Source organism: Haliotis rufescens, unplaced genomic scaffold, assembly GCF_023055435.1.
Source record: "Haliotis rufescens isolate VD_foot unplaced genomic scaffold, xgHalRufe1.0.p SCAF_9, whole genome shotgun sequence".
Lineage (NCBI taxonomy): Eukaryota > Metazoa > Mollusca > Gastropoda > Lepetellida > Haliotidae > Haliotis > Haliotis rufescens.
This window is the reverse complement of record NW_025964383.1, coordinates 4,663,135-4,690,603: the sequence shown is the minus strand read 5'-3', so window position 1 is coordinate 4,690,603 and position 27,469 is coordinate 4,663,135. Positions and strand designations below refer to the sequence as shown.

The 27,469-nt window shown below is 37.0% G+C and overlaps 2 protein-coding genes across 2 annotated transcripts in view; both read left to right on the top strand.

The window, feature by feature from the left end:
• LOC124151459 (retinal guanylyl cyclase 2-like) overlaps positions 1 to 27,469 on the top strand; it is a 596,567-nt gene that overhangs the window by 265,756 nt on the left and 303,342 nt on the right. Inside the window, exon 11 of the mRNA XM_046523944.2 lies at positions 7,678 to 7,849. Coding sequence (XP_046379900.2) covers positions 7,678 to 7,849 — 172 coding nt within the window. The remainder of the gene's footprint in view (positions 1 to 7,677; positions 7,850 to 27,469) is intronic.
• Positions 23,901 to 26,238, top strand: LOC124151461 (myb-related transcription factor, partner of profilin-like). The gene is made up of 4 exons (XM_046523947.2): positions 23,901 to 24,134; positions 24,715 to 24,847; positions 25,128 to 25,275; positions 26,025 to 26,238. The coding sequence occupies exons 1-4, from the start codon at positions 23,985 to 23,987 to the stop codon at positions 26,221 to 26,223; spliced, it is 630 nt and encodes a 209-aa protein (XP_046379903.1). The 5' UTR covers positions 23,901 to 23,984; the 3' UTR covers positions 26,224 to 26,238.

Sequence of the window (27,469 nt, the reverse complement as noted above, 5' to 3'; positions counted from 1 at the left end):
TCTACATGTCAGAGGTAACGTCTTCGAGTCCATCATCGACGACTGCATCCAGGTCCATGCCGACCGGAATGTTCTTGTCAAGCATCTTGCCTTCGCGCAGAGATTACTTCATCAGCCTGGCTGGCTAGTTAACACAGAAAAATTGGAAACAACACCCACCCGGCAACTGCAGTTCCTCAGAGCCGATCTCAGGAAGATGTCCTTTCTGCCGGACAGGTGGAAGAAAATATGATGACTCGTGCCATCAGCACTCAAACCAAAACTATGTATCAATACTATCAACTATCGACAACACTAAAGCCTAAAGACATATCCATTCCTCTTTTTTACTGTATTCCAAAGATCAATAACAATCCCTACCAAGGGAGATATATTGCTGAGTCCAGCAAATGTACCACCAAATCCCTGTCTCAAATATTAACCAGAGTCCTCAATACAACCAAGGAAGGACTTTCTTTATATTCACAGAAAGTATTTGATACAAATGGAATTAATACCATTTTGATTCTCAAGTCACAAAGGATTTGCTTAAACAATTTCAGTTTCAGAAAAGAATTCGAACCAAGTTCAATTCTGTAAAACATATGAATTTTCGGCCTTGTATACCACTATCCCACACAACAAATTTTTGGAAAAACTTCATTCCTTGATCTTAGAACATTTGTCACTAAACGGGGTGACCATAGATGTAGTTGAATTAGTAAATTTTAACTCGCTCACCCTAATGTCATGTTATTACATCTGGTCCGCTCTGATTATGATCATTGTTGATTTAGTACAGGTTACTATTCTTTCTCTGTCTCTTTCATCACGATTTTAGTTTGTTTTGACAAATGTTGACAGCTTGTTGTTTCAGTTACTTATCTAAGACTAGAGTGAAGTCATGTTGGGTTTTAGAAAGTCTAACTCTTTTTTAACAAATGCTTTTGTTTTTCGGCAAAAGCGAAAGATGGCCATTCTCGTCACCTCTGTCATCTGAGATTCTGAGCGCAAGTACATGTAGATCTCTTGGCCTTTGTTCGCCCTAGCTCCAAACACGAGTCCTGCTTATCCGCAATGTATATTATATCCTTCCTTTGTCCTCTCCTTGCCATTGACCAAGATCATCTTTAGCTGTTTTTGACTTGTCATGTTTGTCCTTCAGCTGTTTTTATTGGGAAAAAACAAATTGTCCTAGAGCATTATTGAGAAAAGGAATTATGCTTCAGACTGTTAAGAAAATAGAAATTGCAAGCAACAAAATTACATTGTAGCAAGGTGTTTTCATGCCACACACACCCCCTCCCCATGAAAATCAAATGATCGATCACTTGTGTCTATTTTGTCGGTGGTCTCAAGTAAAATATACATTTCTTAAAAATACTTGAACATTTGTTTGTGGGTTTGTGGGTTTGTGGGTTTATGTAACCTTAATCACCTTGACTTACTTTTCAGGTTAAACTGACTTTCTTCCTATCTTGTATATATCAGGGATGTGAGCAGGTTTTCCCGAAAAAAAAAGAGGAAAAGTGGAAGGGGGTCTGGGGGCAGGCCCCACCAGAAACTTTTTAAACATTTGATTGCATTTTAAGCAATTTTGTGCAGTTTGGACAACATTCACACCAAGAAATGTAATAAGTCAATGGCAAAAGTCAATAAGTCAAATAATCATAAACCCCTATCCCCCAGACACAAGGACAACTGTCAAAGCGTGCAATGTCTGACCCTTTCCCCATGTTGAAGCATATTGAAAAAAACTTACCTTGTACTTACTTACCTTTTGTTGAAAAAAACAAAACTCCATTGCAAACATAAGACATTACTACAACATATATCCCCATGTTATGGGTTTTTGGATGCTGAAGAAACATTCACAGTTTTCTCGCTAATCACATGAACAACTGTAAATCATCTCATTAACTTACAGGGTAAAAGACAACTTTATCTTAAAAACAAGCCATCATCTGACTCTGAGTATTTACAATTTCTGTGTGACGCCACACCCCACGTTATAGTGCAAGTATTCGTGATAGAAAACGTCTGATGTCCGAAAACCTATGCTACTGAAAGCTCTGATCGAAAACAGAACAATCCGCGATGGTTGTCCGGTTTTCGATCATATTTTTCGGAGTGTTTTTTTAAAAATCTTTTATTATATTTTTACACGGAAGATGATTTTTTTCCGAGGACTACTGTTTTAAAAAACGTGATTTTCCACGTTTCCGCAGAGATTTCACATCCCTGATATATATATATCAGATGATTCAGATAAAACCATTCATAATGGTATATGTTCATAAATATACACAAAGAAAAAAGTTAAGCACACCCTAATATATTTCATTATTGTTTGGTCCCAATATTTGTAACAGTCATGAAAGATATAATTATGGGAAGAATTATGTTTTCTTGAGATGGTGTAATCAGTCATGCGTTGACAAAAGCTCACCTGCCATGCATGCTGCCCTCGAGTCTCTCTAAAAGCAGTATATCCAAACGTTAAAATTGCTTTCTTAAGCTTGGTTTTAAACAGCGGAAGGATTGGCCCGGTCCAACAATTGGCTGGTCATGTTGAGCCCTCTGCATTTAATTTCATTTGCACATTTTTGGAAGGTATGTCATGAGCTATATTTCATGCTTTTGACTTGATCAATTTAATTCTCATGTTATTTAACAAACAGAACAGTGCCATATATTGCACTCATACATGTGTAGACTTATGAAATGCATTTTGAACTATTACTGAAACATTTCTATATTTGCCTCGGGTCCCAATGCCAAGAAGGCGGTGGCTCATGGGCCAATCTGGTGGAACATTTTTATGATGTTTCTGCTTGAGTATACTCACTTGGTATCCTTGGTGTCGCCTGTCACACCATGTCCTGTGGGATATCTGCCCATATCTGCTGGAGCATGTTTCGAAGTTCCTTGAGTGTCTGTGGAACACGTGGTTGACGTCGAAGGCGCCGATCCATTCATCCCACAAATGCTCGATTGGTGAGAGATCAGGGGAGCGAGCCGGCCAGGGGATGACATTCACATTGTTTTGTTGAAGAGAATCCTGAACAAGTCGAGCAATATGAGGCAGGGCGTTGTCATGTTGAAAGGTAATGCCTGGGCCATGACGACGCAAAAACGGTAGAACAACAGGGCCAATGATCTTGCGCTGTCCATTGAGATTTCCCTCTACCACTATCAAACAGGTCCTCTGTCTTGCTGTAATCCCACCCCATCCCATAACGCTGCCGCCCCCGAACCTATCTTCTTCCATGAAACAATGATTGACATAACGTTCACCTCGACGTCGGTACATTCGAATCCGTCCATCGGTGTGGCTGAGGTGAAAACGAGACTTGTCAGTGAATAGAACTTGTCCCCACTGCATGGCCGTCAAGCGTAGACGATGTCTGCACCACTGTAGACGTGTTTGACGGTGGTTTCCTGTCAAAATGGGATCTCTGGCGACAATCCCTGCACATCTGAGGCGACGACGTACGGTTTGTGAAGATATTCGTCGAAGGCCAGGGATGCTTCTTGCAGTCACTGTTGGTGGCTGGAATCGATTTCATAGGTGTGTTGTTCGAATCCAGTTGTCTTGTCGATTATCGGTTACGCGTGGCCTGCCACTCCGAGGATGGTCTCTGACTGCATTCGTCTGTTGCCAATGTTGCCATAAACACTAAATGGTGTTTCTGTGGACGTTAAATTGTCTTGCAACATCACGTTGACTCGATCCTGCTTCAAGCATACCAATGGCTCGCAGACGCTCATTTTCGGACAGGTGTGGCTTTTCGTAATGTTGAATAATTGCGTAATTTTGTTCTTTTTCTGAGTGGTGGTTGTCAGCACGATGCTAAACAATGCATATGGAATCCCGTTAACGCACATGTTATTATACTCATTTTTGGGTAGTGAAATGCATGGGGCTTGAAAACCAAACTTTACTTGTTTGAAAAATACACTAAAATATTGATGTCAAAGGAACTTTTGTTATTGAGTATATTTCTGCTGCTCAAATTAATCTTGAAAATATAGCCCCAACCAAACTCCATTCTTCTCCACCTTGGCAGTTGGTAAGATCAGAGGTGGATCTAACATTAACCAAATTAAAGAAATCTGATACAAACCAACTAATTTATCAACAAGAATATAATCAATTGAGAAACATATATGATACTTACAAATCTATGTTTACAGATGGATCCAAGGATGGTGATGCTGTTTCCAGCGCCACTTTCATTGGATCCAGGACTTTATCATTGTGAATACCAGATAATTGTTCCATTTTTACAGTCGAATCAAAGGCCCTATTAATAGCACTAGAATACATTAGTAAACAATCAAAGCATAAACAGTTTATTATATTTTCAGAATCTCTTCCATGTCTTCAGGCAATTACAATTCAGTCTACCAAATATCCACTTTTTATCGAAATTCTTGAATTATATAATGAACTTGCTACTGGCCAATACAACATCGTTTATTTTCCTGGTTACCATGTTGGCATCATAGTTAACACAATGGCTAATGCTGCAGCTAAAGCAGCACTCAACAAATCCGTGACACACTGATTACAATTAAGCCTGTCATAGGATCCTACATCAGGGATCTGATGCAAAAGAAGTGTGACACCCAAGTAGGTGTAAATAAATTACATGAAATTAAACCAAATATTGGTTACACCTACTTGGGTTGTCATTTTACGATGAGGTCATTTTACAATGATGTCGTATTGGCCATTGTTGTTACACCCATGAATATTTGTTGAAAGTTGAGGATCTTCCGTTCTGCATCCCTTGTGATGAAAGAACCACTGTCAAGCATGTCCTGCTTGACTGTGTTGATTTCTCCATCACAAGGGATAAATATTTCAAGGTTTCATCTAAAAGGTTTTTTTAAATACTATAAGTTATACTATAATACATTTAAGTTTTGTTTTTTAAAAGATAAAATTGTATCATACATTTGGTTAAAATGTTGTGTGTAAAATGGCGTTTTAAAATTAGTAGAATGAATTCATATCTTAAAATGGAAGTAGCTGTATCAGAGAGGGGGGTTAAAGTAGTGTAAAATTATTGTTCCCCTGAGAGGGTATCGTAAGTCCATGTCATTAAAAATTTTTTTACATCAACTACGCTTTTAAACGTAAAAAAATGCCATTTTAATTGTGGCACCATTCAGAAAGGTACTGTAAGACCCCAGTATGGTGGTCTACTTTCAGTAGCTAGCGATCTATAGCTCCTTTTTATCATGTATTGTTATGTATGGTGATATATTTGTATTGTTCTATACACGTTTTAAATATAATCTGTGAAATGTCTAGTTATCTCACTGTCCCTCGACGACAGGTTTTTATACAGTCTAAATATATCTATTTTGAATGTAGTCCTTTTTCTCGTCACGATATGGCTGAAATATTGCTGATGTGACGTTATATTTTAACTCACTCACTAGGATGTTTGATTGTTTTGACTTTTGGCGTTTACATCTGAAAGAAATTACCATGTACCATTACTCGTGTCAGAACGCCTAACTGCTTGTTTACTAATAACTTGTGAACAAGTGTATGAATTACATGCTTTTAATTGTAGTTCGCATGCATTGGTTGTCTATATAAGCTTTAAATTTTTAATCTAGTTGAATCTGGTTTAATTCTCTTTGTGTCCTGCTGTCTGATAAAGCACAGCATACATTTCTTTATTAAATCTGTGTGGTGGATAACATCATCAGATAACATTCTTTCAGTTCTCTGATTGGATGATCATGTTTGATAACCCCAGAAGTTATTTGCTTATTCATAAAATATGGTGATGTCAACATCCATGTGCCCACTCTAGACTTTGTGTTCCCAATACAAATGACACAAAGACCTATCTTCTATGCCCTTGGTGTAATGAAAACAGGAGGTTGCATTGTTACATATGCTTGGATCAAACTCGTTCTCAATGAACTATCCAATAAACCTCAGCTGAAGGTGGAGCCATGAACAATCTTTGATTGGCTATTCAGCGATATAGCATCCCATAGATACTTGATACAGGAAACATTATTTCACTGAAAATATCGGGAATTTTTTTACATTCAGAGCATTGATTAGGCATATAATACTGCTTACTGTTCCTAACATATTACGCAACTTGCAACGTGTTTGCAGCAGTACTTACGACTATGACCATTATGTTTTAAATGAAAGCCTTATTAGACCACTACTGTCACTTTGAATTTGGAAATGTCATTTTCAATTTGCCAGGAATCACCAGCAATTTCGTGGTTCAATGTGTACTTTTACTTCCAAGATAACACCTGAAAAAATAGCTATTGATATAAGGAGAAAAACAGGCTTTGGTTTGAAAGAGAAATGTGACTAGAATAATTTCTGGTAAGAAAAGGAAATGCATGTGAGAAAGAATACCTAGGATTTGGTCAGTAATGAATAGTCAACTCCATCAGTCAACTACATTTACCTGAGGTATAAAATAAATTGCAACAACAACCAACCCCTTTTGATGTATAATTTTGATCCAAACATATCCAAACACACTCATTATAAAAACGGTATCTAAAAATGGTGTAATATCTACCAACAAAAGGAGCGACTAAGTGTAGCACTAAACAAGAAACAAGCAATGTTCATCTGTCCCATGACCTCAGTTATGTAGGCCAGCTTTTATTATCTGGTGGCTTATCACCAGTGTTGTAATTGTTGTTATTACTGATATACATTATTGTCATCATGGCATTGTTTTGTATTCCTATATCTTCATATCATTGCGATATTGCTGTAAGATTGCTGATGTGAAGTACTTTCAAACTCACTCAGTAATGTTGTTGACTGGTAAATTTTGATTTGATCTAGTTTAAACCTATTTTATTATCCCCCGCCACGAAGTGGAAGGGGGATATAGGAATGGGTGCTGTCCGTCAGTCCTTCCGTCTTTTCGTCCGTCTGTCACATTTTGTTTCCAGAGCAGAAACACAAAAACCGTGAGAGATATCTTAACCAAACTTGGCACATAGATAGGTCTTGTGGTGAACTGGTGCCTTTTGATAGTTTAGGATTTTTGAAAACATTATTTTCGAGTTTCCATGGCAACAACTTTGACTTAGACTAAAAATGGTGGTAATCCTCTTTTCCGGAGCAGATTTTGAAAACCGTAAAATATTTCTTCACCAAACTTGGCAAATAGATAGGTCTACTGTTGAACTGGGGCTTTGTGATGGTTTGGGATTTAAAAAAAATTAAAATTTCCAGTTTCTGAGACAACGACTTTGACTTAGACTGAAAATGGTGGTAATCCTCGTTTCCGGAGCAGATCTTGAATACGTTAAAATATTTCTTCACCAAACTTGGCACATAGATAGGCCTAGTGGTGAACTGGAGCCTTTCGATAGTTGGGATTTAAAAAAAATACAAAAATTCGAGTTTCTGAGACAACGAATTTGACTTACTGATGTCGGTAGTCCTCATTTCCGGAGCAGAACTTGAAAAACCGAAAACCGTACAATATTTCTTTACCAAACTTGGCAAATAGATAGGTCTGGTGGTGAACTGGTGCCTTTCGATAGTTTGGGATTTATAAAAAAATATTTTTTGAGTTTCCATGGCAACGACTTTGACTTGGACAACCAATTTGATCTGCTTACGAAAACAATATTTGTTTTAGACATGCCTTTTTTTAGATGTTTTTTTCTTTGTAGCCATAATAGCGAAAGTAAAGAAGCCACCACCCCTCATCCGCCCATCCGTTTCTCCGCAAGCTGTTCCACCACAGTATATCCAAATAATGAAACAGGCTTGGTCTGAAATGCCAGAAATGAGACCAACAATAGAGGAAGTGTATGACCAGTTCAAGAAAATAACAGGAGGAAAGTAAGTAATTGACACTGATAGTCATTGGCCCAAAGAGTTGGAAGATGGCGTATCAGCAGACTCTCTTTTCTTAAAGCCAAAATAGTATAATGCACAGTTATTTTAACAATATGGCCTCTCATACATAGAGGATTAACCATTGTGTTCGGTTATGTTACCGAAAAATCTACACACGAGTGATTAATCTGTCACGATTAGAACGAGTCTTTGCCAAGTTCTAATCGTGGCAGATTAATCACGAGTGTGTAGATTTTTTGGTAACAACCGAACACAGTGGTTAATCCTTTTTCTCCCATAACAATACGCCATAAAAAGTCGAGCTGGTAGTTGAATATTTCCCTTGTTTAGTAACTATTTGGGATTCCCCCCAGCCTCGTTTTAGAATATGCTCAGTAAGACAACTGCACCATAAACAGGTAAAAAGGATCTAGCGAAGACAATCCACTTGAGTTTTCCCGTGACAGGCAAGCCACTTGTTAGCATTCATGTTATGTTTTTTGTTAACTATTAAAAGTTGATGGGAGTAACGTTTTGAGAATTATTAATGTGATTTGATATCTGTTAATGGCTTTGGATTACTCGACCCATAACTTTATTTGCATTCGTCTTGCCGTGACTATCATTCTCAATGCGCAACACTAAATACGTCCACCTTTTGAGTGTAGATGTCTATGTACATACATTATTCGTTTATTTGTCCGCAAGAAACTAATGTAATAAACCCAAATATGAGGAAATTAAATATTGTCTTTTTTGTAACATATTGTTAACGAAAAACAAGGGTCCAAGGAACTGTCAGCAGGATTGATCAGGCAAGATTCTATAATACCAACTCAGGCAACTGATCAGCTGGTTACTTCTAGGTAAATCTTCTCAACTCCATCAATGAATTGTAATATTTTTAAACGAAGTTTCGTCTTTAAAACTAATTTTACAGTGAATAATTTAATATATAAAATGATGATTATTTCATGTCATCTTTTTTTATTTTTGTTTTGTTTTGTTCCTGAACATGGTGAGCACATGTTGTTATTATAAAAAAAAGAGAGAAAATATTTACTAATTCAGTGGACAATTTTTCTTTTGACCATGATATTTAACATCATGACACCAAACATGTTACTAAATGAGTTATTTAATTTTCCCATATCTGTTGAATGACACAATGTGAATTTGACAAGCACAATACTTTATTGTGTGTGAAACATAAATACATAGGATATATGTAGACAATAAATTATCATTTCAATAGTTGCACAAATATTTACAACATTTTAATACCCTTGTAATATTAAGTTGTTATTTTACTGCTACAGTTACATCCAAACTTTTTTCTTTCTTATTTTATCAGATGTGAAATTAAGAAATACCGTATTTTCTTGAGTATAGTGCGCACCTATGTATAATGTGCACCCCCCTCTAGCAGATTCAATATTTTGGAGAAAAAAAATTTGAATACCAAGCGCAGAAAAAAAATTACACCGTACCCCTTTAGCGAAGTCCGGCAAACGAACAGGTGATGAGAAACTTGGTCAGTACAAATTTGAGATAAAAAATCACCAGACATGTTGATTTACCGTTTGAATTGTATTTTTCGTTCTGCTAGGCATTGTTTTATATCCAGGGATGAAGATTACCTTGTGTATTTTCTCGTAAACTAAGCCGGACACAGCAATCAGCTGTACACACGTTTTCTTGGAATCGTCCAGTGATTCGGTCAAGACACACCCAATGATATAACTTTACAGGATTTTAATGCAAAGATCTGCAAAAATTATATCTGAAACTATTTTTTATCAGGAATAATATATTCCAGTATCTTGTTAATTTAGATGCAGCTTTTACTAAACATATTTAAAATAATAATAACCCTAAGCGAAGCAGCAGTATTTTACATGGAACCAGTCTGACCAGTCACCGTTAAGGCTCCCTTGCACGTGATCGCGTGATCGCGAGAATTACGTGTTTACATAGAATCGTCCAACAAAAACAAATATGACTTTTAACGAGTCACAGTCTGGCATTTATGATATATGTATCCATTCTCTGTCAACTAAAGTTCGTTTCAAGGCGTCAATAGCGGTAATCTGACCGTGGTTGCTGTTAATAATGGTGAGTTGTGCGATCTTCCGATCGCTTCACACACAATTTCGCCGCAATTAATTAAAACAATATTAAAAGGAATTTCAGATATACAAAGAACACTTTTTATAGCCACACAGTGTAGTTACATGACTAATTTGCGAACTTCAGTATTGATTTGTTGACATGGTATTTCCGGTGTTACGTGCTCACGGTAATGTCTTTCCATGGGGGAAAAAACATCAAAACTCATTAATTTTGTATAATGCACACCCCCTTTTACACAGCTGTGTTTTTTGGAAAAAAAGTGCGCACTATACTCAAGAAAATACGGTACTGATTATAGGTAATTAAAGATTAACATTTTCTTCTTTTTATCATCTTGAAAACAAGACTCATAAGAAATATATATTTTAGTGACCTGTTCAAATATGAATTTTTTTTATATTGCTTGTGTTAAGAAATAAGGTTTATGGTAAATGTTATAAGATGACCTCTTGTTGGTCGTTTCTTCATCATCCATAAATTTGAGTTTTTCTTTACTTACCATGTTCTGAAAATTTACACATTACACCTTAGAATGATTTGAGGTGTCTGATTAAAATAGCGACATAGCTTTCCACTCTCAGGCAGCCAATAAGATTGTGTGAAAAAAACCACAACCACTGTAAACCTTGTAAAGGGAGCATAATACATAAAAATTACATTTCTTATTTTTTCATATGTCCAGTTTATCATTTAAAAAAATGCTGAATAATTATCATTAAAATTAAGCTAGCTATGCATATTGGGGTTCTTTATCTGCTATGATAATATAACAGTTGCATTATTAAAGGGTTTTTTCAGTAAACATGGTAAATAATAAAAAATCTTTGGTTTACAGAATATACATGAGAGAAACATAATTCTACATGTCTTTAATACTCTGTATTGTCTGTTAATTCTGAAAATAATTAACTGTGATATTGAGTTTCTACCTAAAAATGATAATATGAAATTAATTTTGAGATGATTTCATCCTATCCAAAATACCAAATATATTTTAAGATGCATAAATGTAAATCATTATGAAACAAATACCAAAAAGGTGCCCACCATCTTTATCTTCATCATTTTGTCCGCTCCCTAAAAGAAATCAAAGTAGCTTAGAAAAAAAAATAATACATTATTACTTTCTTGAGTTTACATAGATCTAGGTACCTAAACTTAATACATTCAAGTTTAAACATGGTAATGTTGTTTTTTTTAAATGAGTTTCTTAATTGTTTTGAAATAGTATGTTAAAATATTGAAGTCTTCAAGTTGAAAAAAAACCAAAACAAATAATTTTAGGCCAAAATAAATGAATTATATTGATCTGGATAAACTGCATCTGTTGAAAGGGGGAACAGCTGTTGTGGTTGAAAAACATCTTGGTCGTGAGATGTTTGGTCCGTCCGGCAAAGGTTGATCGTTTCCTGCATTAAAATTGAGTATTGCTTTTGATACAAGTTATTTGAGTGTTTATATTCTTTAAATATGAAATTTAAGTCTCGATTATTTTAATATAACTATGAAATATGCTTTTGACGCTGGGTTACAGAAACGATCGATCGGCTCAAGATCAACACTTCGATATAACGTGATATCTTTTATGTGGTTGATGGTTATTTTTTTAAAATGCCCAAAACAATATGGTATGTTTAACTATTTCATCAGTATGTTTACATAAATTAATTAACTTTTTCATTAGCTGTTTTATTAGTCTTGAAAACGCCCAGTAAAGAATCTACCGGAGTGGCTCACCTGGTCCTGTAATATCGATGCGGTATCTCGCTTCGGTTATCGTCTTCCAGTTCTGCAACTGAATCTCGTACACTGGGAAGCCGAAATTCTCTGATACATCTCCACATATCACATCCCTTCCTCCCCCACTAATTTATCTTTGGACACCAACTTTCGGAGATGGAAACATCGTTACTCAGGTTATGTTTTGACAGCTGTGTATTTCCTGCACTAGACGACCTCGGGAATCCCCGATCTAAAAATAGTGCCGTCAATTATTGTTAGCCAACCAATCAAAATGCAATGACACAGCTCTCCACTCTCAGCCAACCAATCAGACTGCGTAAAAAAAATGAACCACTACGATGACCACTGCTGGCGTTTGGAGATCAAGCCCTGTTATGCGAGAAAGTACAATGTCCTACTTATTTTATCAAAACAGGTTGAAACTCTTACAAGTTGTTTAAAGGTTTCATTAAGGCCATGAAAAGCGCACCTGCATTCTGTTTTATATCCCTACAAGTTCCCAAACTGATTCTAAATTTTTGAAAACACTTGGCAAACATTTTGAACTTTTGAAGTTTGTAAACTACTCTTTGGAAACTGGAAACTTTAAGAGCATTTGAGAAATGTTCTCTAATGTAAAGAGTATTGATATTCAATAAGTATTGTTTTATTTTTTAAATGACTTTTGTTTGAATGTCCCACTCAGGAGGTTTAAAACATAACCACAACTGGTTGATATTTCTTTTCCTGCAATGCTCAGAGCATTACCCATGGGAGAACAGTGTAGTTGTTAAATGTTTACATCAATAATCTTGTAAATGACTATAGTCCAACAGTTCACAAAATGTTGACACATGTTTAAACTATACTGAAATGCAAAAGAAACATCACCATGGATAGATATATGAGAAACCTTATTTGTCCAAACACTGCAATTGTACTTTGAGACATTAAAAAGATGAAACTTGGCAAAACTGATCACCAAGGTTGAAATTAAAGTGTCTTAATGTTCTTAAAGTGAAGCACAACACTAGTTTCTGAGAAAATGGCATCGCAAGTCAGTATCTTGTGTGTCCGCCAAGTGCATTGTTGACTGCCATGCAACATCGATACATGGAATGGATGAGGCGGCTGATGAAGGCCATAGGCACTTGAGACCGCACTCTGAAGAACACCTGATGCAGTTCAGCTGCAGTTGTCGGCCTTGGTCGGATGTCATTCAGCCGTCTTTGAATCTCGTCCCACAGGTGCTCAATGGGATTTAAATCGGGACTGAGGGCAGGCCACTGCATGGTTCTGATGCCATTCTGCTGGAGGAAGTCTCTTGTTGCTCTCGCAGTGTGGGCACGGGCGTTATCATACTGAAACTCGTGGTTGCGGCGACGTGTCAAATGAGGTATGGCGTGTGGTCTGAAGACTTGATCATTGTACCGAGCTGCTGTGACACCATTGCCTCTCCCTGGACCGATGTTCTGGAAGACCACAGGGCCGACCCTCTGTGAAAGACCAATTCCACCCCACACCAGTAATGGCTCTCGTCTGAGAAGAGGACTCTTCTCCACTGCTACTGGCACTAATGCTGGTGCTGTGTTGCCCACTGAAGATGGTCCCGGTCCAGTGTCAGAATCGGTCCTCGGTGTGGCCTGTGACAGTGGAGGTGTCTGCTCGTCAATCGGCAACGCACAGTTTCCACAAAGTTTTGAAGGCGATTAGAAATTGTTTGTGAGTGAGTGAATATGGTTTTACGCCGCTTTTAGCAATATTTCAAAAATATCATGGCAGGGGAAACCAGAAAATGGACTTAACACATTGTACCCATGTGGGGCATCGAAACCCAGGTCTTCGGCGTGATGAGCCAATACTTTGGCTAGGCTAGGCTACCCCACTGCCCCAATTGTTTGTGAACTCATGTAATTTCACCTTTTGATTAATCAACAAGTACAAAGCTTCTGGGTTTGTTACCAACCTCAGCACACAGTCGTACCTTGAATGATCAGCTTGTAAGTTAAAATTGTAATTAAGCAGGTGTTGTACTCAATCGGTTTAAACCCACTGTCCCCTCACCCTTGGTAAAATATTGTATAGTCGTGTTAACCTGTGATTTCTATCAATCTTTTGTTATGAGACACCTGGGACCAAGCACCATTGGGGCTGAGATTTTATGGAAAAAAATAAATTGTCCCAAATAATTCTTGAAAAAAACAATAATTATCCTTCAGTCTGTTGAAAAAAAAAGAAACAATCAATCCTCTGTGATTGCGTTACTTAGAGACCAACCATTGAGGCTGGGATTTCATGAAAAACAACAATATTTGTCCCACAAAATTCTTGAAAAAAATTATTATTATTCAGTCTGTAGCAAGGTGTTCTTCTTGAAAAATATTCAGGCGCATAGTTTTAATTTAAAAAATTTCTGGTTCCTTATGATCACGGATTTCTATTATTTCTTCAGTGATATGACTTGGTGTCCACACAGTAGTCTTGAGTATAGTGTGCAACCCCATCTAGCGGATTCAATATTTTAAAAAAAAATTCGTATATTATGCGCAGAAAAAAATTACACCGTACCCTTCAGCGAATTCCGGTAAACGAATGAGTGATGAGAAACTTGGTCAGTGCAAATTTGAAATTAGAGATAAAAAAATCACTAGACATGTTTATTTACCCTTTGATTTGTCTTTTTTGTTCTGCTAGGCATTGTTTTACATCCATGGATTAAGATTTCCTTGTGTATTTTCTCGTAAACACTTATGATATATGTATCAATTCTCTGTCAACTAAAGTTCGTTTCAAGGCGTCAATAGCGGTAATCTGACTGGTTGCTGTTAATAACGGTGAGTTGTACAATCTTCCGATCGCTTCACACGATTTCGCCGCAATTAATTAAAACAATATTAAAAGGAATTTTTAATAAAATTTATGAAATAAGTTACAAACATAAGTCCAGATATACAAAGAACTCTTTTTGTAGCCAGACTGTGTAATTACATGATTAATTTGCGTACTTCAGTATTGATTTGTTGACATGGTATTCCAAGGTTTTCAAGGTTCCATTATCATCTATTTGCTCAAGACAAAATGAAGACGCAATAATACTCCAGATATTCTTCCGCTGCTAAGTGTCTCTATTTTGTTTCTTGGAAACTCTTTCCAATAGGCTTTAGCAGTTACATTTTGTCAATCTCTGCTTGACGTCACATTATATACCACAACATTTTTCTCTAAAGCAAAATTCATATTGAAAACTCAGTATTTGAATAATGGATAAGATTTACTACATACAGTCACCCTGTGAAGATCCGGGTTAGAATAGGTCTTCAGCCATCCATGCTAGCTGTAAGAGGCGACTATGCTTGTCATAAAAAGCAACTAATGGGATCGGATGATGAGGCTCGCTGACTTGGTAGATGCATGTCATTGTGTCCCAATTCCATAGATCAATGGTCATGATGTCAATCACTAGATTGTCTGGTCCAGACTCGATTATTTACAGACTGTCCTCATATAGTTGGAATATTGCAGAGTGCGGCTTTAAGCAACAAACAAACACACAACATACAGTCCCCGAGGATAATGAAAGTGAGTTGTCTCTATTCAAAATGTTGCCAAGGTATCTATAGAAGTGGCCATTTGACAAACATATTTACCAGTACCTTGCTAAATACTGAGTCAAAAGTTTGATATACCTGTACCCATTGAAGTTCTTCAAGCTGACTCCTTTTCCTTCCACACGATAAGGTAAGATGCAAAACTTTCATATGTGCTTTAAGCCTTTAACTATGGTCAATGTGGCTAGTCGTCTTTACCTCAAAAGATTCTTCAGAAGTGACTAATGCCATGTCTCAAACATGGACCTTTGAATTGATCTGAGTTGTTTCAAACTGATCCTGAACTTGAATTCATGGGGTCGGTAACTAAAGAATAATGTTGGGATCTGACATGGCGACAGAGAAGCCCATAGCATCCAGGCTATAGTAGAACGATTTAACCATTCACTTGCAGAGGGCTTATTTGGACACAAATATGCAATTGAAAAAACATTGTCCGGACGATCAACTGAATGGGTGTCCCAACTTGATGCATCGAGTATGTTTATTCCAACATATATACTGGTCTGTTTTTCATGTGTCAGTCATAATCAAATACCATACTTCTATCATAGCTAGACTGGCTATTAGTTTTCTCTCAGGAGCATGTGGGTCACAATTATGAACTTTGTGTAGTCATTGTGAATATGATGTGTGTCAGAGTCTTTTGGGAGGATGAAAACATAAACATCAAAGACTTAAACTCCCCCTCTAGATAACGACTGACTCATGGTCCATGCAGTAAATTGTTTGCATCTCAATATAAAATGTGTGTGGATGGTTTATCTGGCTCATTATCTTCCACTAACTTGTTTTGTCCTTAAGAGGCGACTAACAGGATAGGAATGCCAGACTCGCTGACATGGTTGATGTATGTCACCATATCCCAATTGCGTGGTTTGATGCTCATGCACAACACCCAAACAACATGACTGACACCCGCAACGTCACACTCGCAGACATCCCAGCTCCTTACTCACCCACGCCTGCGGAAGCGCACAACACTTCTGGGAGGTCACTCAAAAACATCGTCACGACCGAGTATGGCAAAAACACGAAACACACCACCCCCACCAAACCAGCCAACTCGCCTCAAAACACCAAAAAACGCAAACTCGACACATCCACACCCTCCCCGGCTGCCTTCCTCACCACCTTCGCCCTCTACTTCTTCTCCGCAGGTTCAGGCACCACACTCACACACCAACTTTCAATAGACAAAATAGGACTCTGGTTCAAATGAGAAAAGATAAACTACAGCAACATTAAAAAAGCCAACAAAGGATACTAAATTATTTTCCCTAACCAAGAATCCTTAATGGCAGCCAATAAAATAACTCAAATATTCCACTTTACCGTAATCAAACAAAAACCAAACTGGCAGCAATACACACGAGGCGTAATTAGATTCAATCCAAGAGAAACAACTGAAGATTTAGAACTTTACTCCCTAGAAGCAAACATAAACCAAGACCTAAACCCTCAACCTCAAATCACAAGTACCCTCAGAATCACCTCAACTAGAAACGAAAAAACGGTCCCAACCTCAATTGTTATCATCAACTTCAAAAAGACCGCTAGATTTCCCGAAGCCCCTAAACACATATCTTTCGGAGCCCACACTAACTTCGAAGTCAAACCCTATATAAAACAGGTCAAACAATGTTCCAACTGCCTCAAATATAATCACACAGCCTCCGAATGCACATTTCAAAAAACTAAATGTAAAAAATGCGCACAAACAGACTGCACAGGCACATGCCCACCCTGGTGCATCTACTGCAAATCCATCAAACACACCTCACTTTCAAACCAATGCCCACACAGACACACCCTCACCCAGCAGGCCAACAAACACATTAACATAGAAACGGCCAAAATCCAAACACGAAAATTTGCATCACCCGCATCAAAACCACTTCTCCCTACACCGCACCCAAACACCATCACTCAAACAAACACCACACCCATAACCGCAAGCTCTGTCTGGGGCGACGACATAGAAACCGCACCCACCTCACACACACATGCAGCCACACAACCACCCACCAACTCTCCCATACCTCACATAACCACAACATCAACACCCGCATGCAAAACAAACCACAAAACGACCACCACAACACGACCACCACAACACAACCCTCATCCAAACACTCCCCAACAAGCAAGCACAATAAAAACACACAAACACTAAATCCACAGCTACGCCCACCCCGCAAGCCCAAACAGAACCCTCCACACTGCGAGCCACCCCTATGGAAACCCAAACAACTAAATCTAACTTAACTGATGAAGAAGAGTACTCCACAACAGAAGAAACAATCGAAGCTACTCCAACTAAAGCAAATGAAACTACCTTCTCAGCCCCTAAAAGAAACAAAAAACTGAACCGCAAAACCCCCCAAGTAACCAACATCAAAAACCTAAATAGTCTCACTTTACTCCTAGCTTACATGCATAGTCAAAACTCACCAAATTCTAGCATGAAATCCTTCCACAAAGTAGCATTCAATCTCAACTTAACCAATCTCCCCTTCTTCCTCTTTAACCTCCACCTAAAAGAAGTCACCAAGTAAAATAAAACTAAAACCAAAATTACCAAACACCCGACCGCAATAATGGAAGGACTAAATATTTTTCAGTGGAACGCCAACGGACTCACCTCCCACGGCCATGAACTAAAAGCTAAATTTAAATGAGATAAATGCCCACATATTGCTTGTATTCAGGAAACTAAATTCTTCAAAAAATCCAAATTCACACTACCGAACTATAACTCAGTTAGAACAGATAGAGCTAAACCAAAAACAGGTAGAGACGCAGGAGGACTGATAATATATATCAGGGAAGATATAAACTACGAAGAAATAAAGATAGACACGCCAAACCTAGAAACTAACGGCAGTCAAATCACATTAAATAACAAAAAGATAAACATCATTAATATATACCACTGGGTAGAACAAAAAGTCCAACCTGAGGATCTACATAAGCTACTCCAAATAAGCAACAAATCCACTATAATCCTAGGAGACTTTAACACTCACCATCCTACCCGGAGCATAAATGATAAAATAGATAATCATGGCAAACTAATATCCGAATGGATAGAAACAAACGACCTAGTACTCCTAAATAACAACCAACCCACGAGGTACAATAAGATTAACCAAAAAATGTCGGCTATCGACCTAACTATATGCACCGCAGATCTAGCCAAAAGTACTCAATGGGAAGTACACGATGTCCCACTAGGTAGTGATCACTTCCCCATAAACATAACCATAGGAGATACAATCGTACCAATACAAACAGAAAATCAAGAACCAAAATTCCGTTATAACCAAGCTAACTGGGACCAATTTCAAGTGATCTGCAATCAGGCTAATTTAAACGAATTAGAAAATAATGATCCAGAAATCTACTGTAAAAACCTAACAGATTACATAATAAAAGCAGCCAAAACCTCCATCCCTTTTAAAACAAATAAAACAGGCAAACCTACAGTACCATGGTGGAATGAGGAAATAGAACAAACTAGACGTAAACGTAAGTCAAAATATCTAAAACCAGAAACTGGAAAAAATTCTGTGAAGAAATAAATAACCGTACAGACGCCAGAACGGTCTGGCGCAAAATCCACGCCATTAGAGGCTTAAAACGTCATAAAAAAACACCTAACATTAATAATTCAACAAACCCCGCCGAAAAGGCAAATAACCTCGCCAACCACTTTTCGGCCGTAATCAGTAACAACAACTTTAGCCAAAAATTTCAAGATAAACTTAAAACAGAAAACAAATCCACCAAAGAACCAAATAATGACAACCTAGAAATAAACCACCCTTACACAATGGAGGAGCTACTCTACGTCATCCAAAACAGGAAAAAGGGCACAGCCCCAGGATTGGACCTAACTTCCTACCAAATAATTAAAAAACTCCCACCTAAACTCCCCTACTCCAGGCACTACTTAAACTATACAATCTCATCTATCAAAACGGACAAGTACCTACTGCCTGGAAACAGGCCTTAGTCATACCAATCCCTAAAGCTAATAAACCATCTAATCAGGCTAACTCCTATAGACCAATTTCCTTAACTTCAAACTTATGTAAAGTAATGGAATCTATGGCTAAAAACAGACTACAGCATTACCTAACTCAAAATAACATCATAAACCCAGATCAAAGTGGTTTCACTCCTGGCCGCTCAACCTTAGATAACCTCGCCCGTTTAGAGCAGGACATTAAAACAGGACAACTCAGCAAACAATATACTACAGGCATCTTCTTAGACTTCTCCAAAGCTTTCGACATGGTATGGCACGACGGGCTTATACAAAAACTACAAAAAATACGACTCAAAGGTCAAATAATAAACTACATCCAGGACTTCCTAAACAATCGTAAAATAACCGTGGGTATAGACCAAACGCTATCAGACCAATGTCCCCTAGAAAATGGCACTCCCCAGGGCAGTATCCTCAGCCCCACACTCTTCAATATAATGATAAATGACCTATTCGAGGGCCTATCCCCTAAAATAAACACATCTAAATTCGCGGATGATGGAGCCCTCTGGATCCGCACAAAAAGCATTAAAATGGCCCAAAACCTACTTCAAAAATCTCTAAACAAAATACAGCAATGGGCCAACAAATGGGGCTTCTCCCTTAACTCGGAAAAAACTACAGGAATAGTATTTAAACACAAAAACATGAAACCCGCCTCCCCAAAACTCTAGCTAAACAACAAACCAATCCAATACCTAAAACAAACAAAATTCTTAGGACTAATTTTCGATGAATATCTCTCCTGGGACGCTCACATAAATAATCTAATAACTAAATGTACCAAAGATCTAAATACGCTAAGATGCCTAACTGGCTCAAACTGGGGGGCCTCCAAAGACACCCTCCTCTCACTCTATATATCACTAATTAGATCTAAAATAGACTACGGATGTGCCATATACGACACCCTAAACCAATCCCTAAGCAAAAAACTAGACTCAATCCAATATCAGGCTCTAAAATTTACTAATAACACGCACTCAACATGGCACCTCCTACACTTCACTCCAGGCCTTAACAGGAGAAATGCCACTAAATCTACGTAGGGAACAATTAACCCTAAATTTCTGGGCTGCGTCTCAATCTAAACCCCTAATCCAAAACCTAATAAACAAAAATATCAGCCCCAAAAACCAAGCCCTAGCTCGAAAACACCCTCTACTTACTCCAATATCCCAAAGAATAACCAATTACTTAAATGAACACCAAATAAACAATCTTAAACAAAACTGTAAAAAATCAAATATCTTCACCCCAAAACTTAAAACACCCAGAATAGACATAACACTAGTTAGCACAATAAATAAACAAACCGACCCAAACATAGCAAAAACCACCACACTAGCATACATTCATGAAAATTGGCCAAATTGGTGTAACATTTACACAGACGGATCCTCAGATCCGATCTCTAAACACACTGGTTTAGGAGTCCACATCACACAACCAACTAAAGCCACACAATCCTACCGACTCCCAAAAAATCAATCAATATTCACATCCGAACTAATGGGCATGGCCTCAGCCCTTCATAATCAACAATCTAAAAAACAACAAAAAATCCTAATGCTTACCGACTACAAGCCCTCCAAAATAAAAACACCAAAAAACCGCCCTGAACGAATAAATCAAATACTAAAAAGCTCAAACGATTTAACTATGGCAGGCAAACAAATAGTATTCATTTGGATCCCCGCCCAGGTAGGAATATACGGCAATGAAAATGCCGATAAAGCAGCTAAACTATCCCTTAAAATCCCAGAAATAAGCTTAAACCTACCCATCTCCAAATCAGAAATTAAAAGTGTCAACAAACACCAAAAAATGGCATAACTTATATCTAAACTCAAATAGCCAAATCAAAAAGGTTCTCAAAACACCCCTAACCAAACCAAAAATTCTACATCCGTCCCAAAAAATCGACAGAGTAATCACTAAACTCCAAACAGGACATACCAACCTAAATAACCACCTCAAAATAATAAAAAATACACGCAACAGGAACCTGCCCACATTGCAAACAACAATAAACCCCAGAACACGCACTCATACACTGCACCCACTACCTAACACACCGAACTACACTACAAACCACCCTAAATCTAAATAAGGCTCTTACTCTAGAAGCAATCCTAAACCCACAAAATAAAATAGAAAAATTCAAAGCCTTAGGCGTATACTTAATCAAAACAGGACTAATAAATTGCATTTAAAACCCCAATAAACTACCAAAACCAAACCACATAATCAAACTAACAAACTTCCATACTCAGCTCCCTTAGTTCGCCCCCCAAACCCTCTTGGCATTTTTTCCAAGTCTCAAAATTTCCAAAATTCTATATAAGCAACCACTAAAACACCCCTACTGGATTGCCAAACAACTTTTTCCCCTTTTCGGAAACACATTAAACGCCTGGCCAGGCCCGTGTGCGAAATACGCTGCAGTCGGAAAGCGCACGTAAAATCTCTAATATAAGTAAGTAAGTAACCACACTCTGTAAATCACTTGCTTGATAACGGTGTTAGAACCTACACCGAAACGTCGCTCTTAATTGTAATAAAGAAGTTGTTCATCCATAAATTCTTATCCTTACTTAGTACTCCAACTTCTAAATGCCTATCAAAGAAGTTAGATGCATGTCATTATCCGTTTGCAATTGTATAAAAAGAAGATCAACGTTGTTGTGTAGACAGGCTCTTGTGATCCGGAGGAGAAATCTTGATTCGTCGCTGAACCAGACATATCTCCAGCGCAGTTGAGGCGATACCCTGTGTTCACGACACGAATCCGGCAAATTTGTCACTGACACTATAACACATTAAACCTTTTCATTTTACACCTCTTGGTCCGCTAATTTTGCTTTTATATCCGTATTGCGTTTCTTTTTTTTAGGAGTATACTTCAACAGATTGTCAATATTATTATGTGTCTAAAAAACCCAGTTTATTTGAATTACGACAATTAATAATGTTTTCATTATGACTGTACATTGTCAAGTTTTCAGGGTTATTAGTACCTTGTATATGGAGCAGTGTACATTGTTAAGTTACTTATACCTTACAAATACTATGTTGTTTATCAAAGGTTATTTATTTATATTTTGAGGAGGGAAAGATGTAATATCTGTAATTGAAATTGGTAGTTGTAAACAAGCTAGTGTATAATAACACTAGCTAGTTTAATAACCCAACAGTATACATAGGTGTGGTGATTATTGCTTTATGAGTTCATAGTAGGTGGATCGGGTGAAAGAGCCTTGATCTCTGTTGATTGATGGCTTGTGGCAGCAAATGTGGACTGCTTCTGTTAGTTTCCTTTTAGTTAAGAGGTCCAAGGATGGTGTCAAAGTTGCAAGTGCCAACATCATCAGATCCAAACCAAACCTCTATAATCCCAGATAATACCATATTTTCTTGAGTATAGTGTGCACTTTTCTGTAGTTTTTCCAGAAACACAAAGGGTGTGTGTATTATACATGCCATAATGAGTTTTAATGTTTTTTTCCCCCAACGCAGAGACATTACCATATGCACGTAACAACGGGAATACCATGTCAACAAATCCATACTGAAGTACGCAAATTAATCATGTAATTACACTGTCTTGTTATAAAAAGTGTACATTGTATATCTAGACTAATGTTTGTAACCTATTTCATTAATTTTATTCAAAATTCCTTTTAATACTGCTTTAATTCATTTCGGCGAAATCATGTGTGAAGTGATCAGAAGATCGCACAACTCACCGGTGTTGACAGAAACCATGGTCAGATAAAAGCTATTGATGCCCTGAAACAAACTTTAGTTGACAGAGAATGGATACATATATCATAAATGCAATACTTTGACTCATTAAAAGTCATATTTGTTGTATTTTGATGATTCTTTGTCAACATGTAGTTCTCGCGATCATGGGCATGGGAGCCTCAACGGTGACTGGTCAAATTGTTCCATGTGAAATAAAATAACCGGCAATAGCGATCAGCTGCACCAAAGTTCTTATTATTTTAAATACATTTAGTAAAAGCTGCAACTAAAATAACAAGATATTGGAATGAAGTATTCCCGATAAAAAAGTAGTTTCAGGTACCCTTTTTCCTGATCATAGGGTATGTTTTAACCCAATCACTGGTAGATTCCAAGAAAACATGTGTACAACTGATTGCTGTTTCCGTCCGGCTTAGAAACCGAGAAAATACACAAGGTAATCTTAATCCCTGGATGTAAAACAATGCCTAACAGAACAGAAAATACAATTTTAATGGTAAATCAACATGTCTGGTGATTTTCTATCGTACTGGGGCGGTATTCATAAAGACACTAAGATTTTTCTTAAGTCTAAACTTAAGTTTTAGAAATCTGACTTAGCTAAGTCTGAGACTTAACTTGATATTCATAAAGATGCTAAGTCCGAAACTTAGCTAAGTATCAAAAGAAAAACTAAGTCAGTTTCGTAGTACGTACCCGCGTGATCACTAAGGGGAATCCCGTCTATTTTTAAACTTCTGGTGGAACTCTTTAAAAAAAAAGGTGTGAACGTCTTTTTCGATTGGATTTCCCGGTTGCTATTTACGGCAGACGACACACACAGCGAAACTTTGTCCACATTGCCAACGTCATGTCAGAGGCAGATATGAAGAAGAGGAAGCCAAACTGGACGAAAGAGGAGGTTTTACTGTTGACGGAACTAGTGAAAGCAAATGTACATGTGTTGGAAGGAAAGTTTGGTCCGGGCGTGACATCGGCGAGGCGTCAAGAGGCGTGGCAGGTACAGTGACACTTATCGTTGTCTGTCACTCAGGCAGTCGTTGTACACAAATGTAGTATTTACACCAGACATGAGTTTTATAAAGTTATATTTTAGCAGTGAACATCTACTAGTTTAACTTATCCGAGATATATTAGTACGCCAATCAAGCGATTATAAATGCATGATTTACCACTGCATGTAGATTTAATGCAACATTCTACCACTGAGCATGAAATCATCACTATTGGTGATTGGTCCTGTTATCAGTGGAATTTAAGTCACCTCTGCTATAGCCATAACATATTCTATTACTATCATAAACTGGGACATTTGTTATTTCCAATTTGTTTTTTTTAACTGACAGTGCCCTTGCAGCAGACTTGGGGCTAAATATGAAATCTTGAAGTGATATCCAAAATATTAACATCTTAATTGTTGGCTGAATAAATTAACTTTTAAATTAAATATTTTTTATATATATTTGGGATCAGACTACTTTTTTAATATAATCTCAGCACCCTCACAAAATGTTTGGCCCCTTATTATCTTCATATTTCCACAATTGTAAGACACTTACTACTTTCCCTTAACTCTACAGGTTATTACAGCTACCCTCAATTCCTCTGGTTCACACCCGAGAACAAAGGAAGAGGTGGAAAAAAAATGGAAGAACGTGAAAAGCCAGGCAAAACACAAGTACTCCGAATTTGGGAAACTGACAAAAGGAACTGGCAAGTACTTTTCTTCCCTTCATACATACTGTATTCAAGTCAGGGTTATTGCATGACAACTCTTCTATCAATGGTCATTATAAATACGGTATTACCAATAGATCAATTATCAATCATAATGTTCTGTGTATTTTTGTATGAAGAATATTATTTCCAAAATACATTTAGATAATGATGATGATTAGAAATTTCATTGTCTTATCCCTTCCATTAACGAACATATATAATAAAATTTTAAACGATATAAAAAATTACAGTTTGTAATTAAATGTTTATACAGGAGGTGGACCAGCACCAGCACCAATCAGCCCAGTGACCAATGCAGTCATTGATATCTTAGGCCAGGACAACGTGACCCTAACTGGTGTGCCAGGTTCAACTGACACGACAATGCTGCAGGTGCTGGATTTGATGCCACCTACTGACAGGTACATCAATGATATGAGATACCTTTCGGGTTAGAAAATTATCATGGTTCTGTTCTGACATAAATACTGGGTGCTTGGAAAGAGATTATGGTATCATTATAGATGAGCTTGTATATGGCTTATCCTTAATGAGTCCAAATTGAAGTATTTTCTGAATGTTATTCTAGTATAGGTGATGACAGATTTGCTTAAATAAAATAGTTCAAGGCAATCTATAACACTATCTTTTGTCTTATTAGATATTATGTCTGGGAGATGGGATCTTGTTACCTTTGGCTAGTTTTTATCTAAAAGCTTTGAATCTATAAAACCATGTATACATAACTTTTATCTTGTTGAATAGTATGTCTGGGAGATAGGTTCATGTTACCTTAGCTAGGCTAGCATCTATCGAAAAAGCTTTAACTGAAACTACTAATACTTGGTATTTACATTTTCCCTGGATCCTAATATGTATAACTTGCTGTTCTGTAATCACATGAAAGTTTGTATAAATGTTACACCATGAATAACTTATAAAACCACTTGCTGTGGACCTAATTATTATTTGAAAACTTAGTATAAATGTATATTTTTTTTATAATATCAACACCTCAACACAAATTAAGTCAATTGTTATTTAAACAATTGTGATATGATTATAAATGTAAATGTTCTCATTATAATAACACAAAACAACAGGCTTGTTGAAATTGAAAAGAACATTTATGTGAAAATTACAATTAAAACTTTAATATTTTCTGTTTCAGGGAGATTTATGACACTGCCATGTCAGATCCACATCCTCAACCAGAAGGAGCCAACATGTATTCCAAGGAGCCAGATGTCACAGGGTCCCTCACTTCACCAACCGTGGAAACTCTGTTGAAGCAAAAATTAAAGCTTGAAATTGAATGTCTCACTTTGAAAAAGGAATACCTTAAATTGACAATCACGAAACTGAATTAGCTAAAAGTATCATACATGTTGTTTGGGCATTAAAGAATTATTTATATATTTGAATATTTAATGTCACAATACATACTATCGGTAAGCCCAATGTTATGATACAACAGATTCTGGTAGAAAGACCATTGTGGAACATTTTTGAGAAATAGTACATTCACTACATTGCATTTAGAATATTGTATATTTAAGAGGGTGAGGGATAATTAAGATGATTAAAAACTAAAGATACTTTGCAAAGAATGTACTGCTGATACAAATTGGATTTATTATGAGGAAATGTTGAAAATTAAAATAAAATAATCTTACATGGAAAGTTGGTATTGGCAAAGTGCTCCCGGTATCTGAGTGCAGCTACTGGTGGAGCAGTCACTGCTTGAGCTCCATTCTGCCCATCGAGCCTGCCAAGTCCATCATGCCCATCAGTGGGTGGAACTGGGATATTTCTGTCCTTGCAAATATTGTGTAGGACAGCACATGCTATTATCACCTAAAATATGAAATCATTAATGATAAATTAACATCATTACACTTAACATTTAGGCTTTTACCTGGCCTCAGTTGAACATACAAATATTACTGTAAATAACGAATAAGTTCATACAACCCCATCATTTCCCTTATCTGCTCCTAGTCATTACCAATCTACAACTGCCCTGTTATTGCCTTAAATACAAAACTGTATATATATATTCACTATATATTCACTTGATTTAGATACAAGTCAATCTGAACATGTTCATGTCCATGTACAAACTTTAATAGATGATGAGCCACTGCATTGTTCTTTTCATATTCTCAATGGCATTTGTTAACATAAATTCAAACAACCATGTTTGACATAATTATGTAACTCAATAAAATCTTGTTGCTTTTTTCAATCATTGCTTTCCTCTCTAGGAATTGTTATTTTATATATTTATTGTCATTTAGCCTTGTTACATTTTTGTTCTGTTGAACTTATTTGTGTGGCAAATAAATAGTGCACACAAATTAACATTTGTTGATCATAATTTTTACCTTACAAGCCTTCTCAGGTGCTCCTGGTTCTTTTGTGTGACCTGAAAATAACATAACATATCAGAGTGTAACCTGTAACATTAATCTTCAACGGGGTTTAAGAAATATATATTTATCTTTTTATTGATAAATGTCACTTGTTGAAGAAATAATTTTGATCATGTGAAAACAATAATTTACACTTTAGATTATGTAGGAAATTCATACCGGTAATGTTTAAAAGAAATAT